This window comes from Capricornis sumatraensis, chromosome 9 (assembly GCF_032405125.1).
Source record: "Capricornis sumatraensis isolate serow.1 chromosome 9, serow.2, whole genome shotgun sequence".
NCBI classification, from domain to species: domain Eukaryota; kingdom Metazoa; phylum Chordata; class Mammalia; order Artiodactyla; family Bovidae; genus Capricornis; species Capricornis sumatraensis.
This window is the reverse complement of record NC_091077.1, coordinates 50,409,471-50,428,938: the sequence shown is the minus strand read 5'-3', so window position 1 is coordinate 50,428,938 and position 19,468 is coordinate 50,409,471. Positions and strand designations below refer to the sequence as shown.

The window sequence follows — 19,468 nt, the reverse complement described above, 5'->3', positions numbered from 1 at the left end:
CTGTTCTATTCCTCCAGGGGGAAGGAAGAGGACCAGAGAAGTTACAGTGCTTGTCCGCTGCCACACAGAGGTGCTGGAGCTACACTTGGAGGCGGGTCAGCCTGGCCAGTGGCTGTGCCCCAAGCCCCAGACAACGCCAGGCTAGGGGAGGAGGCGTGTCTCGCCAGGCAAGAGGCCCTGCCCGCCCTTGGAGCCGCCTCCTCCCCTGGGCTGTGACATCTGCCCCGTTTCCCGGCCCCAGACAGCTGCCCAAAGCCACGTCAGCACTTCCATGGGGGAGCCTGGAAACTGGCTCTGGCCCCTGGGCAAAGGGGGACCAGGGAGGCTGTGAGTCCCCGACCCCGACAGCGTGGCCTCGAAAGAGCATGACCCACTCAGCCCGGCAGGCGCTGTGTCAGCATGACTTTGCATTGGGCTTTACCGAGCCTCAGTTTCCCCTGTTCAGACTGGGAGCTGAGGAGCAGAGGCCCGAGCTGGGAAGGGGCTCAGAGGATGCAGCAGCATTTTGGGTGAACAGGAGCAAATATCCCCTTGTAGCCAGAGCTCTGGGGGCGCCCTGGGCAGCCTGCGACCCTCACTGTCCGCTTGGGGCCAGGTGGTCATTTGGCGAGGGTCAGAAGGGTGAAAGGGAGGGTGGGGACCTACGCCCAGCCCAGGCCAGAGTACTGGCTGGCTGGGGCCAGAGATAACCGGCGCCTCCCGGAAAATCATTAGCATCTGTTTGGGCCGCGGCAAAGTTGGCCCGCAGGCGCCTCCGCCCGCCGGAAACGGCCCCTCACGCCCCCACCAAAGCACACAGGCTAAAGGAGCGTGCCCCAACCCTCCCCGGGGCCAGCTCGAACTGGTGTATCGACAACATCCACCCACCTAGGGAAGGAGGGTCTGGGTGCAGGGCCGCAGGCCAGGCAGGCGGAGGTGGGGGTGGGGGTGCGCTGGTCAGGCCTCGCCGTCGGGCGTCCTGGAATGGTGTGGGCGGCGCGGTCCGCGGTCCGCGCTCCGGGCGATCCAGGCCGGCTCTTAGTGGCGCCCGCACTGGCGGCAGCCCAGGGAGTGTGTGGAAATGACACCGCCAGGGCGGCGGAGATCCCCCCTCCTGACATTGGCTGGAAAGTGGAGCAGCTCGTCAGGGACAATCAATGGCGATCGATCGCTGCAAGGCGCGGGCGGGCGGCGCGGGGGAGGGGCAGCGGGGCTGGCGGAGGTGGGGGCATCCGCGGCTGAGGTCAAATAACACGCAGACCCCATAAGGGGCTCAGCGGCACATTGGGTCACATGGACACACAGTCTGTACAGGGATGGGTCACTATGGGCCACAGCCCCCACCAAGGAAGCACACTCACATGGAGTTATTGCACACTACTACAGTGCCTGGCGTGCTGCGATTCATGGGGTCGCAAAGAGTCGGACACGACTGAGCGACTGGACTGAACAGTGTCTGACACAAGTTATGGCAGGAGGTCAAGGGGTCAAACAAATGGTTCCCACGGACACACACAAATAACAATACAGCCACAGTATCACACAAACAGTTCACACCACCACCACAACCGGTGATCTACACTGCTGCTGCTACTGCTGCTAAGTCACTTCAGTAGACACCCACAATTACCACCAAGACACAAAAGTCATGCATTCCACTAGCTGGTCTCAACTACATGACAGAAGGGAGTCACATACTCTGGTTGCACAACAATGTCACACAACAAAACAAAAAAGCCACAGAGCCGAATTATACACCATCACCTCAAAGAACATTGTCAAATTGGGTCTTAAAACTAAGAAACAGTGCCCCATATTGGCAACCCAAAAGGATAGAGAGCCAGGTATACAACAGGGCCCCACACTGCCACAAGTTGCATTTCAGCAACTAAGATAACAGATGCAGCTGAATCTCATCCCCCAATATGAATATAACATGGGAAAATAAATATTGTGGCACAGGCAAACCAGCATTAACTCTGAGGGCTCTTACAGAACCAATGAGCAGGTTAGGCACTTAGTACTGGGCCAAGTACCTGGTAAGCATTCAAAACACAGTGGGTACTGGGATTATTCCGTGGCAGTTCAGTGGTTAAGACTCTGCGCTTCCACTGTAGGGGGTTGTAGGTTCAATCCCTGATCTAGGAACTAAGATTCCACATGCCATGTGACCAAAATATTTTGGGCTTCCCTTGTAGCTCAGTCGGTAAAGAATCTGCCTGCAGTGCAGGAGACCCAGGTTTGATCCCTGGGTTGGGAAGATCCCCTGGAGAAGGAAATGGCAACCCACTCCAGAATTCTTGCCTGGAAAATCTCATGGACAGAGGAACCTGGTGGATTGCAGTCCATGGGGTCGCAAAGAGTCGGGCACGACTGAGCGACTAACACATACAACACATACTAATTAAGTCATATCAATATAATGATTATAACTACTTAATAACATCACTCTCTCCAGATAGGTCCATCCCTCTCCAGAAATCTGATTCATCTCAGCAACAAAACTAGTTCAGCCATTACATGCACCTGGGAAACACAATCCAAGCATCATAAACTCAAACTGCTATACTCATTCACATAGTGGTCATACATATCAATTCCCTTAGTACACTGCCACACTGGCCACACACACTCTGGGACTTTGGTGGGGAAACCACCTCCAATCTCTCATCAGGTACAGCTCAACTAGTACATAGTTACTGGCCCCATTTCCTGCCACTCTCACAAGGTTGAGAACACAGGAGGCCCAACAATGATATACTCAGTTCCAACAGGGTCCCAGAACCTCCCACGAAAGCTCCTTAAAGACTATGGCAAATCTGTCTCTCCATTGCTTCATTTCCCGTATAGAAATGGAGGCATCAGCTCCAGAGCCCTCCCTATTACAAATCTGTATCAGGAAAGAGGGCTGGCCCCAGATTAAAAAATTCAACCCCCAACCCCCAGACACCATTTCCTAGTGGTACATGTGTGTAGGAACAAGGTGAAGATCCTTCAACACAGCCTTACAAGCCACTCCTGTGGTTCCAGTTGTAGGGCTAGCTGGGCTGGAGCCCTCATCTCCTTCAGTTAAGGCCTTGGCCCTCCCAGGGGCTTCCAGTAATCCCTTGCAGCCAGGGAGCGCCCCGTAAATGTTCCACCAGGAAAGACTTCAAACATTCTCTTGTCTGGCTGTGTATCTGACTAATCCCTCAACCTCTGTGCCTGGATCCCAAATCTTGCCAGTTGGTCCAAATTCCAATACCTGCTCCCCTTCCAGAGCAGGTATTTCCCTTCCTCCTGCACACATGCACATACACACACAGGCACTCTTTAAGAGCTGCAGAACCACTAGGTAGCCTGTGACCTAGGATGGAGGAAACCAAGGATCCTGGGCTGTGGGCAGTGCTACAATTACCTCTCATCCCTTATTGCTTCCTCCAGGTAGGATGGAGAAACAGTTGTGGGGGAGGTCTGGCCTCTATCCACATCATCCCCACTCCCAGGTGGCTGGAGGCTGCTCTTCCCAGCATTCCATTCCAGGCTTTTATCCACTAGAAAGGGTAGCTGGACCCCTCATTTGTTCCCCAAAAGAAACAGACACAGACCCTGTACAGGGACACACAGGCTGGCTAGGCATGTCCATCTAAATGCCTGTTTTTTGGGTAAATTTTTGCAGGCCTTGCCCAAATGGGTAAGGTATAGGCCTCAAAGGGGTGCAGACAACATGCCCCAAGTCCCTGGGTTTCCTGGGAGATGGTCCTGCTCAAAATCCTCTGGCTTGTATAGGAGTCCAGCAAAGATGTGCAACTACCTAGGCCAACTTCCCTGAATCCAGGAGCATTCACAGGCAGCTCCAACCCTTTAATATGTTAAGGCCATTTTCCACCAAGCATTGCTATGGGCCAGGTTGGGTCAAGTACCCATTTTCTAGATGAGAAAACCAAACAGAGAGAGAAATTTGTTGCCCAAGAATATACAACTGAAAAGTCACGGGCCTGTGATTCAAATCCGGATTTGACTTCTGTTTCACAAAGGCTACAGTTTAGACTCACACCCATATGCATAAACACTAAGGAATGTCCATGCTCACAATTCTCTCACACTCTCACAAGTTCCTACACACATGGGCAGCCCCCTCCCGCACACACACACACAAGCAGGCCTACACTCTCCCACGCCTGGGGCCTGTCAGCCACATTCTCCATGGCTCCCTCCCTCCAACAGGGACAGTGGCAGGCAGTCCACATTCCCAGGTTTCTGCCCTGACCCTGCCGCCACCCCCCTTCCCCACTCAGAGCACACATTCCTCCTGCTACAGCCAGATAACCAGCCCCAGGGGGAGGCCTGAGAGAAAGCAAGGCATTCTGGGGGCCAGACTGCTGGCCTTACTCTGGGCTGTTTAAGCTAGTTCTATTCCCTGATCTAGCATGGTAGGAAGTCAGAAGCTTTCCCTGTAGATAGTCCCCATCCTTTCAGGCACACCAGACCCAAGGTTTCCGTCCTTATTCCAGGGCTGAGAGCTGGAAGCTGAGAGCTTCACACTCCAGGAGGCCTCCAAGGGTCTCCCAACTCACCCTTTGGATGCAAAATCCCTTATACAATTAGTAATTAAAGCAGGACCTAGGGAACCCCCAGGACTCCCCTCTCTGCCACTCTAAGAATCTCACAATAGGTAAAAGCATAGGTTCCATGCACCAAGAGCCCCTAGGCAGTTTTCCCCATCTGGGGGTAGTAGCAGTTAAATTCTCACAGCTCTGCCTAGGGTGCAACCACTTGGCGGGCTCAGCAAATCTGGAGTTATTTGCATACCCAGATGGCTAAGCCTGGAATTTCAAAGAATTCCCCAAGAAGAGGCAGCTGGCTTCGGGGTAGTGGCCCTGGAGGCTCACAGCTGTTGGGCTGGAAGACTGGGGAGTCTGGGGCCCCTAAACACAAGATAAGATTGAAAAGGACAAGGGAATAACATTTCCCAGGTCTTATTACCACTCCCAGCTCTGTTCCTCCTGTCCTCAGCCTCCATCTCTCAGGTATGAAGTCATGTCCTGGTTGCCCAGAGTAGGTAGGCAGGCAAGACTAGTTGGCTAGTCATAGGGACTGCCTAATTTTGGGGGAAAGGTTAATGGTAGGCACCAGGCAGAGAAGTACTAGAAATATGGGGTCCCTTTGTTCACATGAAGTAACAGACAGGTCTTTGTGCCCATGCAACCTAAAGCTAGGTGGCAAAGGCCCTGGCCTGGTCCTTACAAACCTGTCCACACACATGCACATGGCTACTATACCAATGCTGAGGGGAAAAGGTGGCTTGATACTTCTGGCAGACCTTGGGCTAGAATACTAACCTGTTTCCTTACCGTGATTAAGACTATGATGGAGCGTAACTGAGCTAGGCACCAGGCCACCCAGTTCTGGATAATCTGTAAACAAAGCCAAGCCCAAACAGGCCTCCCCAGCCCAACAAAAGCCCCCTCCCAGGTTCTGTCCAAGCAGATTTACTGACCACCCACTTCATGACTGTTTAAGCTATAGGTCACCACTGCCCTCTGCTGGCAACTCAGGTACTAGCATCCACTCAGACACAGCTCACTCTCTACCCAAGCAAAAGCCCCTTTCAGTCACCTCCTCCATCTGAGGGCACAGAAACTTAAACCTACCCAACTGTTAGTTAAAGTTAGAGGGTGGCAGGGGACAGGATAAGCAGGGAAGAACCCAGGGACGGTGTTAAGAGGAGAAATCACAAAGAAATTCTGCCAAATCTTCCCAAAATTTATACCCAAAACTTGAAGGATCCTTTCTATCCAGCTTGGAAGTTAAAAACTGGAGAAGGCAATGGCACCCCACTCCAGTCCTCTTGCCTGGAAAATCCCATGGACAGAGGAGCCTGGTGGGCCACAGCCATGGGGTCGCTAAGAGTCAGACACGACTGAGCAACTTCACTTTCACTTTCATGCATTGGAGAAGGAAATGGCAACCCACTCCAGTGTTCTTGCCTAGAGAATCCCAGGGACAGGGGAGCCTGCTGGGGTACCATGGGATTGCAGAGTTGGACACAACTGAAGTGACTTAGCAGCATCAGAACCTCCCCCTTATTCTGTCTTAAGCTCTTTGTCCCCTCCAAAGAAGGGCCAGGCTTAGATGACCCAGAGCCATTCTTTGAGAAAGCTCAACTTCTCTGGCAGATCTCAGAAAGCCTTTGTTCCCCTGGTTCCTTCTGTTACACTGTAGCAGGTGACTGAAAGTCCTGGGCATCTCTGAAATGCCATCTCCCAACTTTTACTTCAACACCCTGCAAGCAGCCACACCATTCAGAGACAGCAGAGATGTAGAATGTAGGTGGAGGGGACACTGCCCAGAAGAACCAGTAGCCCCTCAATTAGCTGGAGGTAGATCCCATGCCCCAGCTGTCAGGGAGTTAATCTAGATTTGCTAACTCAAGCATGGAACATCTCTCACCCCTAGGCTGGCTCTGGAGCCCAAATGTCAGTTTGTATTTGTGTATTAATAGTTTCTATAAACCTCCAAGTCAGATGGTCTAGGCAGCAGAAGCTATGGAGCTTCCAAAGCTACCTTCATTTCCTATGGAAAATCAAGGGTGAAAAAGCTGGCCAAACCCTCCCTACTCGTAACTCTTGTTCTCTAATAGGCCCTACAATTTATGGTAGGGGAGTATCCTTTAAGAATCAAGATTCCTACGTATTTAGGAAGAAATTCAAATAGGAGAACAAATGACTCAGGGCAAGAAATGAGGTGCCTGGGAAAATGGCTGCTGTCTCAGCTCATATCCTTAGAGAAGTCTGAAAAGGAACACAGCACACTAAGGCGGGCACTGCTCTTCTTTGGACATCCATCACCGGAGGCCTGACCTGGGCACTTAGTAACTTTTTTCTTCACTTTGCCAAGTGATCAACCATTTGTTTTCAGTGTGCACCGTCAGGTTATCAGGAACCCCAGCCCTGGAAAAGGCCATTCTACTAACAACTCACACTGGAGGTTATAAACAAACCCCCATGCAGCGGAAAACTATTAAACTGCTATTCTGGTGATAAGACCTTCACATCGTTCTTCATCTGATGAGAGGCAGTTTGAAGACAGGCATCTGAAGTTTGCTCTGGTTAAGATGCAGCTCCACAAAATATTCAAAGATGAAAACTAATCACTTGTCACAGAAATGTCCGACTCTACCTATTCTTTAACCAGCCCTGGAACAGGCACTGAGAAAGGGCAAAGCTGGCTGGTGACTGTGTTGCACTGAAGCCAAAGGCCTTAAAGTTGTACAGTCTCAATCTTTGAGTTTTTCTGCTTATATTGATTAGGGTAAAATACGACAACAATGGGGGAATGTATTTGTTTTGGGATCACTCTAACAAAGTGATCCCAAGAACTGGCCTGGAAATACTCAGAGGGGCCTCAATAGCAACCACTTACATTAGCTGGGGGCTTCCCCTGTGGCTCAGCCAGTAAAGAAATCCACCTGCAGTGCGGGAGACCTGGGTTCAATCCCTGGATTGGGAAGATCGAGAAGGCTGGGGGTTAGGTTAGGAAAAGGTTTTTAAGAAACTGAGTACTGAAACTGAGTTCAGTACTGGGAACTCAGAGCCACTTTTCATCTAAGTGCACACAAAAGTAATAAGGAAATAGGGAACAGGCTCTAGGAGTGTCCCAAAGGAAGTCTATTTCTCTTCTTGGGTGGATATGAACGTATGTTCTGATGGACTGCTACCTTCATAGTTATTCTCACATTAAAAATCTGCTTTCTCCACACTTCTCCAGGCTGCCGGCCCAGCCAGGATCCTGAGTGGCTTTTTAGCACGTTCAAAGTTCTATGTTTGGGAGCTATCACATGACAAACTCTGACTGGCTGAAAGCTGGAATGGTCTTGGGTACCTCCAACTTCTTATGGCTCTATCTTATTACATATGGTGAAGATGTTTTAGACTATAAAGAAGAAATGGGTTGGAAAAAACTTTTGAAATGCTAATATAGTATGTTTTATATAGTGATTATAACAGCTCCCCTGGATTTACAAATCTATTATTAATGTGAGAGAAAAAGCTTTATGTGAATATTATGTCAAATCAGCATTTGTGTTTTGCATCATTAAATTTTTTTTTTAAAAATCTGCTTTCTCTTATATAACACCACACATACTGGAATAACCCATCACTTAAAGACTGTTTCACAAATGGAATCAAAAGGAGACAAGTTCCTAACATGACTGACAATTTTCTGCAGGGGTAACAAAGATGTTATTCCTAAGTAGGAAGGAAGGAAAGATGTGTTCATAATTCAGAAGACCTAGGCACTCAAGAAAATTCTTCCACTAAAACCTACCCCCTGGTTTTATTAAGGGGTATGGTACAGCATATGAGACAAGGCCAGTTTCACTTTAATTGCAGTCAAGGGGCAGTTTATAGGCTTTTCAACTGTAGTTTAGAAATAATTCATTTCTCCTCACAACAGGGCTCAAAATAACTTGTTGAGGCAAAGAGGAATGATTGGAAAAGTGGAATACTATAGTTGCTGGAAGCAGAAAAGGAGTGCTTTATTTGCTAAGTTAGTGCAGAGAACATGGACTCCTCTCTTTGACTACCATATCCTTCTCTCTTACAGACCTCCCTGCCACTCCCCTACCCAACAGTCCTCTTTCCAAATCTTTACATTACCCAAAATGTAGAAACTAGCGGACAATGGCCACTGGCCAGTAACAGAGTATGTGAGTATCTGAAATCATGTAGTTTTACTGAAAGAGACTGCTTCAACCATAACTTGATCAAGCGTTCCATGTTGTTGAGAAGCAAACCAATTAACATATACACACCACTATATAAAAAAACAGGTAACCAACAAGGACCTATTATATAGCACTGGTAACTATACTCAATATTTTATAATAACCTGTAAGGGAAAAGAATCTGAAAAAATAAATATATATGTACGACTGAATCACTTTGCTGTATACCTGAAACTAACACAACATTGTAAACCAACTATATGTCAATTAAAAAAAAAAAAGGCAAAGCAAGCCATACACTTGACATTCCCTTATAACCAATGCCTCACCAAGATAATCAAATCTACTGCAAACAAGCTTTTGTGATAAAACTAGAGACAGTTCTATAAAAAGCAACGTGATCCCACATGAGACCCATCCCAAATGACACACTTTTTTTTGTGAGTGGGGAAGATGGTCTCCCTCATTAAGCCTTCATTCTGGCCAAGGAATATACAACCAAACTTAACAATATATGTTCCAACCTCAAATGAGCAAGAGCAATTGCATTCAAAGGCTTAATGTTTCATTCAGCACCTGAACATCAGGACAATGACTTTTACTTTACACTTGACTTGTAAGCACTCTTGTAAAAATATCTATGTTGTGGCCTAATAAATGGTAATAAGCTGGCTGGTCTCTAAGATGACCACAGAATGAGGCTTTCAGGATCTGTATAACTAATCCATGGTCAATAGTCAAAAATTGAATTCCCACTTACTCATGATACTGAGGGTAATTCTAGGTTAGAGCTCAATTCTAACTCCTTTACCCACAACTATTAACAGTCAAACCTTTGCAAAATCAAGGATACTAGAAATACTAATAAGTACCCAGCAGCTAAAATGCAGCAATTTAAAAGGTTTGGTGTATCACACTTTAGTTCTGAGATATAGTGACACTGAGAGATAAGACAACTTAAACAAGTTTAAAACCAAAAGCAGTGGACATTTATTCCTCAATTTTTGTGCAAGAGTGTAAAGATGCATTTGAAAGAACCTGACGGCTAAAGCACATCAGCCATGGCTTTCAGGCTAGCCTGGTTTACAATTAGATTAGGAGAAGTAGGGGGAAAAACGGTAACTTGCCTAGTTCACACAAACGATGTTTCTGGCAAACACAGCTGTTTACAAGTTTCAAACTACATTTTACTAGCGTCAAGGGAAGACTTCAAAAAGCCACATACAGTACAATTTAAAATTGGATGAACATCCTGCAATGTTAGTGCAAAGTAATTATGTAGACTCTCCAATACAAGATTGTGCTCATGTTTCCCAGGTTTGGTCAATGTTGCTCTTTTACAATCACAATCACAGAAGCTTAACTTACCAAACAGCGATGCCTTTGTTTTATGTCCTATGTACCAAAGGAATGTCACAAGGTTTTGGTGAAATGCAGCTTAATTTCAATAATAAAGCAAATTTCTTATGTAACAGTCATGTCCCTGGAATACTGCACATATGTTTCATGGAAATTCTTTTAAGCTTATGTGTTTATCTTGTTCAATAAAATTACTTTCAAGATATACTTTTTACTGTGTAAACTGGAATTGTTTCATGATTTTGAAGTGCAACCAATATAAGTGAAAACATTTCAGGGGTGGGAGAAAATCCACCACTAATCTCAGCTAGACAAAGTTCTTAAAATCAAAAAGCCTATTCACACAAATTATATGTAATGACTGTAGTAATCAGTTTATTACACAGATTAATCATTCTTGAACGTACAAGCTCCAGAGGAGCAACTGGGTCTTTAAATATACACAAGTATTTCCATCAAATGAATTGTCACCCTTACATCCAAATAGACCTAAGCAGTTAAAAACATAAGAAAAATAAGAGCTATTAGCTATGTATTAACTGAGAAACCACATACAAACCAAAGAATTATGGAAGAGAGAAAGAGGGGCTGAAAGATGAAGGTTGAAGGGTGGGGAGATGTAAAAGAGTTGGGAGCAAAGCCCATCACACATTACTTACTAATAGCTCCAGTCCATTTAAATGTTGACCAGTTAAACTTAGACCTTAAAATACAGGATGTGGGTAGAGTTTAATCTGGTTGGTCATAACTTTCACCTAAGACGTAAGTCCTTCAGAATAAAAGGAATACAGAAACATATTCATGTTTTTCACCTTGCTTTTCATAACTGTTTTGAGTTTAATAGGATTTCACTTAAAAAACAATCTCCTACAGGTCAGTGGAGCTTTTCTTTCCCATCCAAGAACACACCATACCCACCACCCCTCACCTTGCTGTTATCCAAATTTAAGTCAATAAGGAAAGCTTTTAGTCTCACACCTAGGTTATGCCTGGAGAACTGGCTTGTCACACACACACTTCTCTGCTAGGAGGCAATGTTGGTACAGAAGTACAGTATTTCTAGTTTGTTGTTCCAAGTATGTACAACACGCAGCACTGCTGTATCAGGTAAACATGTGCACAGGGGAAGATGAGGCGTGGGCTCATAGAAAGCAGTCAAATGGAAATCAAAAGGACTTTCTCTTTCAGAGTTCCCCTATCTTTATTTGTAGAGGTTATCCAATAATTTCTTTAATTACATCGCATACTTCTGAGTCCATTCCCGAGCTATTCTGTTGTACCTGTACACACAAAGAGAAGCTTGGCTTAACATAGGTAAGGAGTCAGTCAGAAAGCAAGAGTGTTCATTCATTATCCCATCTAGTAACTTGAGGGGAAGAACTTAAGAACTTTAAGTGAAGCCATCTTCCTACTCCAAATTTCTAATAAACATTAGAAATATCCTATAAATGCTATATAGGATTCTAATTAAATTTCAGCATTTGCTGGCATATCTCCAGTCTCTACTCCACTGACCTATTTCCAAGATGATTTTCAACCCTTGTTTTACTTATTTGGAGTTCTTTAAACAATATAATTCTACATTTTATAGTTCTTGAAATCACATAAAAATGATCAAATTGACATAATACTTTTCCTGCATCAACAGAACAACCAGTTCTGGCATAACTTATTTTAACAATTTGGTTGCTAAAATGAATGGGTTTACTGCTTCAGAAGAACATTCTAGTAGTAAAATAAGCAGGGCAAAGGATCTTTAATTCTTATGATACTATGTAGATTCAGATACAAAAAAAAAAACTAAGACCCAACTGCTGTTAGAATACCCCATTCTCATTGCAGCTCCTTTTAAAAATATCTTATATATATGCCTCTCTAGCCAATAATTCAAATAACCGTTTAATCTTTTATATTTTAACTTTTGAAAATGAATCATTTTCTCCCATCTATCTCCTTCACAATCTTATTGAATAATATGCAAAACAAACAAAAGATTACAACATTTCATTTACTATATCTTTTGATACCCTGACTACTTTTCAATAATTCATAATACAATTCTAAAATGTGCAAATTCTGCAAGTTCTATTTTAAATGAAATTTGGGGCTTTTGGGTCTTGTAGCATTTATTTACTTTCTTTTTTTAGATTATTCCAAATGGTAGAACATCAATTCTCTTTCCCATTAATTTATAAATACCTACCTAAGACAACTGGGCTCTTGATGCAAAATCTTTACAAGTCAAAAACCAAGAAGACATAAAGCTGTTGGAAAATATACTGTAGAAAAGTTCTTCTAGACAGTAGGAATCATACAAAACAGAGATAAAATCATCTACTTATGATACTTGATGCAAATACTGCTCTTTCCTGTCCCCAACTGATATATTAGGACTTCGTTTTAAGTGTCTGACCCATGCTCAGACCTTAGACACAAACATCTTCACCCTATCAGACACTCTTCTGTCTGGAGACCATACTTACTTTTCTCTATCTGTTTTGTAGATCCGAGCAATCTCAGGCACTAAAGGATCATCTGGATTGGGATCACACAACAGAGAACAGATGGACAAAAGTACTAGAATGAAAAAAACATACAAATTAGTAGAGGATAAAAGCAAAAAGGCTGAAAGAAATATGAGATGCCAACATAAGAGAAAATTCTAAGACCCTATTTATTGTAGTGTCTAGCAGGTTTGTAAGCTCTATCTATGTTTACAGTAACAGTAACTAACAAAGATTCTAAGACTTCTCTAAGCTTGAACCAGTAAGAAAGCTGGCCCAGGCTGGTGAACTGTCTTGCCCCATTTCCCTGGTTAGTGAGTAATCAGAGTAGAATTATTAATAGAATACAAGTCTTTCAAATCCTAAACCAATAAGACTTTCCCCAGCTTATAAATTTCAATTTTTAGAAGCCCATGTTCAGGGATAAATGGCTTTCAAAATTCTAAAGACAACCACACTACTGAATGCTCTCAGTAAGAAATGACAACTATGAAATCCAACAATTATTATTTCTTGATGTCAGGTACCATATTCAGATGCAATGGATTTGTTTCATTTTTAGTTGAAAACAATTTAGTTTAAGAACACAAGAGGCCAGTACTTGTCCCCAGATGGGGCTGGCCACACTTTATTACAGATGATATTACATATCTCAAACAAAAGTCTCAAACTATCTTCAGTAACGAGTTAAAATCTCATCTCAGTCATTTCCTCAACGACAACCTGAAATGTGGCAGACAAATCTCAATAGTACAATTTCCTCTGTTTAAATTTGTTAACTTACATATTCCTTTACTGAAGGCAAAGAGGAGGCCAAAGCCACTAATTATATTAAATCAAGTGGCCTCTGACATACCAAAATAAATTCCAATCCTCCTATTCTGATGTTAACAGAATTCAGCTATCTTATTTTTCTCTAATGTTCTGTAACAAGAGACAATAATTTAGAGCCCACTGTACTCCCAAAACATCAATTCAGCAGGAAAAGGAATTTACTCATTTTCCCATCAAATCTGTCCTACAGAGATCAAGGGCTTCTGAGAGATAAAGAAAGTTTACATGCCCTTTATCATTCAGTTGTTAACAAAAAAGCTATTTCCTTGCCTTAAGAGTATATGGAAAATAAAAAACATCAGGAAAGATGTTTTCTGACTCTTCATTCCTGTTGCCCACAATTCTGGCAGGTGGCATTCCCAAAACATCTTCTCTTCCCTTTGTCAGGTGTACCACCTGATGCCCTCTTCAAGCACAGAACATTCTAACAGCAATTAGGAAAGATTTCATGTATTTCCTGGAAATGACAACAGGGAGTTATAGATTTTTGATTGTTCATGAAATTATTGACTACAGAAGAAACTTGTCTGACCTATCAAGCTGGCAAGAATACAACCAACTCTTCACCTAAAATTAGTATAAGTTTCCTTTACTTATTGTCCAACTATTTAAAACAGGCAATTTTAAAGAGAGATTTTTTAAATTAAAGTATAGTTGATTTACAGTGTTGTGTTAGTTTCAGGTATACAGCAAAGTGATTCAGTTATACATATACATTTGTTTTCAGATCCTTTCGTATTATAGGTTATTACAAGATACTGAATATAGTTTCCTGTGCTATACAGTAGGTCCTTGTTTATTTTATATATACAGCAGTGTATAACTATTAATCCCAAGTGAAGTCGCTCAGTCGCGTCCGACTCTTTGCGACCTCGTGGACTGTAGCCCACCAGGCTCCCATTTATCCCTCCCATCCCCCTTTCCCTGTCAACCATAAATCTGTTTTCTCTGTCTGTGAATCTGTTTGTTTTGTAAATAAGTTCATTTGCATCACTTTAGAAAGATAAGCTTAAGTAAATAACTTTCCTCACTTTCTTTCCAGAAAAGGAAGGTAGGATGGTGGTTATCTGGATCTAGTGAAAGGATTTTTAGTACACTACTTAGTTCCTTTAGTTAGTAGAAAATTGATTTTGGCTTATAATATACTATACTTTCTTTCTCTATAAAGAGAGTAACTTCTATTTCTACAGCTTGTAGAGACTCTTTACTGAAGTAACTGAATTTTCACTTATATATATTCTTCTTCAGTACATAACCAATTTCATTAGTGTCATAACTTAGTCACTTCCAATTCTAAATCAAATTCTAAATCAAGTAGCTTTACGATACAGTTAACCTGCTTCAAGTTTTCTGTATATTTAGGTACCTTACCTATATACTCAAAGAGGAGGGTATTTTGGGTCTAGATTATTGCCCTTAAAAACAGAATACGCTAAAGAATAATCATATCATACATAGAATTTGGGTCTTTCACAGAAAGGCTTGCCCATACTTCAATTTACAAAAGAATCTTTAAAACACTAAACCTAGGTATGCTGATAAAACCAAATTCAACAAAATGGTACTGTAGTTATTTTAAAAGATAGCTATCCAGACAACATATCAAGTCAAATAAATTAACAGCCCTTATAACTTAGAATAATTGAAAAACAAAACAAAACAAAAAACGCCACCACTAGGCACAGAAGGGAAGAGAAAAAAGCTATGGTAACAATTTCAGCTATCTAGACAGACTCCCCCCGCCCCACCATCCATCCACCCAACCCACCCACACACAGAATCCCACCTCTCTTGGCCCCGTTTATATCTAGATTCATATCTCCACAGTTACTTGGTAAAATAAGAGCAAACAGTTCAGGAAATCACAAGAACAACAGGCATATGAATACTTTCACAAGCAACCACTGAATGGCACAGAGGCCTACAAAAACAAAAGGGGCCACTCATCTGTAAAGCTATTTCAGTTAACTTTTAAAAATGTGGTCCTTTTATTTTTTTTGTTCACATTTTTGCCTAGGACCCCAGAAATCTTAATTTAATGCCTCAGAGTTTTTGTGCCTTTAAAAAATTAATGTGGAAGGGTATAAAAGTGTTACCATAATTATAACATGACAAATATCCAATACTTTTTACAATAGTGCCTTTATCCCAGTTATTTGGGTGCTTACAAGGAATCAGTAAACTATGCATTTTTGCTTTTTAAGCTCCAGAATAATAGTGAAATAGTTTTTATCACCCCTACTCTATAGATGAAAACACTGTGGAATACAGAAGCTAATCCGTCTCAAATCTCACTAACACAGGCAGTTGCATCCAGAATCTACGTTCTTTACCATGAAACTATGCTGCCTCCTGCCTAAATGTATGCATTAAAGAAATGATAAAATTTAAATAGAGAGGAAAAAAAAATTTCATGTACCAAATTTCAGCCTCAAATACCCAAACTATTTCTTTCTAGCTATTTAATATACTTTCTCTACAATGCAAGTTACAATGTATAATATTTTATCTCTTCTGCTTTTATCAAACACTGTATTTTCCCATTTTCCACAGTATTTGTAAGGATCAATATTCTTTTGAATGCATGTGCCAGAACCGAATGTGTTTTTTCTATTGTTGAACCTATATGTCATTTCTAATTTTCAGAAATAACATTGTTGCAGATGCAGAGGGAGATTTTAGCAGTTGGGTTTGTTTTCTTAGAAAGAATTATTACATCAAAGGGTGTTAATATTAATGATTAAATCTCCTATCTCTTAATACATATAGGCAGACTAAACAAATCTATCTGTAGCATATATAAGCAATCATTCCAATGTACTTCACAAAGTACTTCAATGTACTTTTTCTTTTAAAAAGAAAAAATGTTTAGTTTCCTTTTTAAAAGATCTTTGTTAATTAAAAAGGTGAAGTGAAAATGTTAGTCGTTCAGTCATGTCTGACTCTTTGTCACCCCATGGACTGTATGTAGTTCAGCAGGCTCCTCTGTGGGATTTTCCAGGGAAGAACACTGGAGTGTGTAGCCATTCCCTTCTCCAGGGGATCTTCCTGACCCAGGAACTGAACCTGGTTCTCCCACATTGTAGGCAGATTCTTTACCATCTGAGCCACCAGTGAAGCCCCAAAAGGTGAAGAATAGGTACTTATTTTAATTTGTATCTCCTTGATTATTCTGTTCCTTTCTGTCCATTCATCTATTGGGATCTAGGTTTTTCCTCTTACTGATTTATACATGTTCTTCATATCTGTTAAACATACTAGCCCATTTTCATGTGTGTGTGCGTGTGTGTATGTGCTAGTTGCTCAGTCATGTCGGACTCTTTGCAACTGTAGTCCACCAAGCTCCTTTATCCATGGAATTCTCCAGGCAAGAACAACACTGGAATAGGCTGCCATTCTCTTCTTCAAGGGATCTTCCCAATCCAATCAGCCCATTATCATACTTGTAGCCTATTTCTTGTACTGTATTTTGACAACATTTAATCCTCTTGTGTGGAGAAGGCAATGGCACCCCACTCCAGTACTCTTGCCTAGAAAATCCCATGGACAGAGGAGCCTGTAGGCTGCAGTCCATGGGGTCGCGAAGAGTCCGACATGACTGAGTGACTTCACTTTCACTTTTCACTTTCATGCACTGGAGAAGGAAATGGCAACCCACTCCAGTGTTCTTGCCTGGAGAATCCCAGGGATGGCAGAGCCTGGTGGGCTGCCGTCTATGGGGTCGCACAGAGTCGGACACGACTGAAGCGACTTAGCAGCAGTAGCAGCAATCCTCTTGTGATTTCATTTGAGTATGACATTGAAAGGTTGTAGAATTTCAAATCAACAAGATAATATTCAGTTCAGGTATATAAAGAAATATCCAATCTACTCATATAATTAGGTCTTATTTAAAAGAACTACTGGATCTTTCATCACAAAGTTAGTAACTTTCTCCACACATTTTCAAACACACACACACGTGCATGCACCAATATACCACAGACTAAGATGCTCACATAAAAATATACATTAAACTGATTATCTTAAATGATGATTCTGTTCTTGATAGAAACCTAAAGACAAGAACAGGTAAAACCTTAAATAATGTGAATATGAATTCATCTATACTTTGTCCTTCAAGAAACTAATATCTATAATTATAGTACAAACATTCCTCTACAAGGGCTGCTTTTTTCCTATTCCTGAACACTATCTATCCTTTCCATTCATGGATCTCAAGGGTGGAAAGACATTACTTGTCTTCTACATTAACCATGCTCTTAAAAAAACGGATTCACAAGCGCCATATTCTAATCTATGCCTGAACAGCAAGAACAATGGACAGAGAGCAATCACAGCACCAAGGTATACATATGCTTAAAAATCCAACTCTCTCTAGTGGGTCTAAATCCCAGATCAAGAATAAGGGGGACTGCTACATTCTCTTGAAGAAGAATTTGACTAACCCTTTCAAGAATAAGTAACCTAAAAAAGACACAAACACACAAAAAAATAGTAGGCTTTATTTTGATATCAAATATCCATTCTATTACCTTTTGAAATAGTTAGTGCTGGAGACCACTGTGACCGTAGAATATCAAGACAAATGCTGCCATTACTGTTAATATTTGGATGATAAATTCTTGTTGTAAATGCAACCTATCAAAACAAGGAAAACTTCTTATAAACAGTTTCATTAGCATTGTAGAAAGTAGATAAAAAAACAATTTGCATATCCCAGTTACCTTAGGTGGTTTGAAGGGGTAATCTGTTGGGAAATGAATTGTCAAGAAAAATACTCCACCCTGATAGGGACTGTCATTCTGTTGATAACAAAAAATGTTGGGTTAAAATGAGTGAATTACCTAAACTATTTATTCTGAAATTAATCTGAATACTTACTGGTCCCATTATTGTAGCTTGCCAATGGAACACTGAAAAAGAACAACAAAAAGTCACCACGAAGTAATATCAACAGTAAATTTTTTTTTTTTTTTTTTACTGTTTCCTAACATAAACTCCAGTACTTTGGCCACCTCATGCGAAGAGTTGACTCATTGGAAAAGACTCTGATGCTGGAAGGGATTGGGGGCAGGAGGAGAAGGGGATGACAGAGGATGAGATGGCAGGATGGCATCACGGACTCGATGGACGTGGGTCTGAGTGAACTCCGGGAGATGGTGATGGACAGGGAGGCCTGGCGTGCTGCGATTCATGGGGTCGCATAGAGTCAGACACGACTGAGCGACTGAACCGAACTGATAGAGCAGAACAGTAAACTTAAAAGTAGATAATACTCAAATTAGGAAATGCTAGTTCTTTCCAGTGAGAAAAAAATTTCCAAGAGTTCTCATGTGTAGATCTTTAGAATTACTGGTATCTCAATAAATAAAGAAAACGTATGCTGAAAGTCCCAAGCTTGATTACAAACTCTAGGGATAATCTCAATAAATCATAAACTTGTTTAGTAAGGAAATTTTCTCTTCAAACTGCAAAAAATGGTGCATGTTCTGTTTCAAAGGTGATGCCACTAAGTACAACACCTTCTAAGCAAGCTACTAAGCACTTAACAATCACACTAGGATCTGAGCAAACTAAGGGATGCTGTCAATGGGATTATACACGAGCAACTCAAACCAGCTAACTCTTGATGCAAGGAGGGAATGTGAAGACTAGAAAACCACACAAAAATCCACTCAGATGTCAGCCCAAACCCTTAAATTCCTTCTGATCATCTGTATAAGAACTGCCCCTATCGTTGGCTTGCCCCTCACTGGGGCCTGAAGCTACAAAGAGCAATCTGTTTACTAGGGATTAAAAATAAAGGATAGGTATTGCTGAGACTCTCCTTTTTAGATTACTCATCATTAGTACTGAGAAAAATTCCTCTTAACTTCTGCCAACTAATTTTTTTTATGGATTAAGTAGCTAAGGAGAAAGTTACTTTGAGCCACTAAGATCAGTCCTAGTATCTTCAACAAAGGTTCTATTAAAGGCCCCATATTAATTAACAAAAAGCATTTGGAGACCTACTATTTTAAATCTTAACTGCATATTCTGCCACACTGGTTATATATAAGAAAACCTAGTAGAGTCACTG

The 19,468-nt window shown here is 42.1% G+C and overlaps 1 protein-coding gene across 1 annotated transcript in view; it reads right to left on the bottom strand.

Annotated features, from left to right (window-relative positions):
* Positions 1-9,703: 9,703 nt before the first annotated feature.
* Positions 9,704-19,468, bottom strand: part of UBE2D2 (ubiquitin conjugating enzyme E2 D2) — a 42,869-nt gene continuing 33,104 nt past the window's right edge. Inside the window, exons 3-7 of the mRNA XM_068981162.1 lie at positions 18,271-18,302; positions 18,114-18,191; positions 17,922-18,027; positions 12,532-12,625; positions 9,704-11,328 (exon numbers count right to left, since the gene is read on the bottom strand). Of these exons, the coding sequence (XP_068837263.1) occupies positions 11,283-11,328; positions 12,532-12,625; positions 17,922-18,027; positions 18,114-18,191; positions 18,271-18,302 (356 nt within the window). The 3' untranslated portion in view covers positions 9,704-11,282. The remainder of the gene's footprint in view (positions 11,329-12,531; positions 12,626-17,921; positions 18,028-18,113; positions 18,192-18,270; positions 18,303-19,468) is intronic.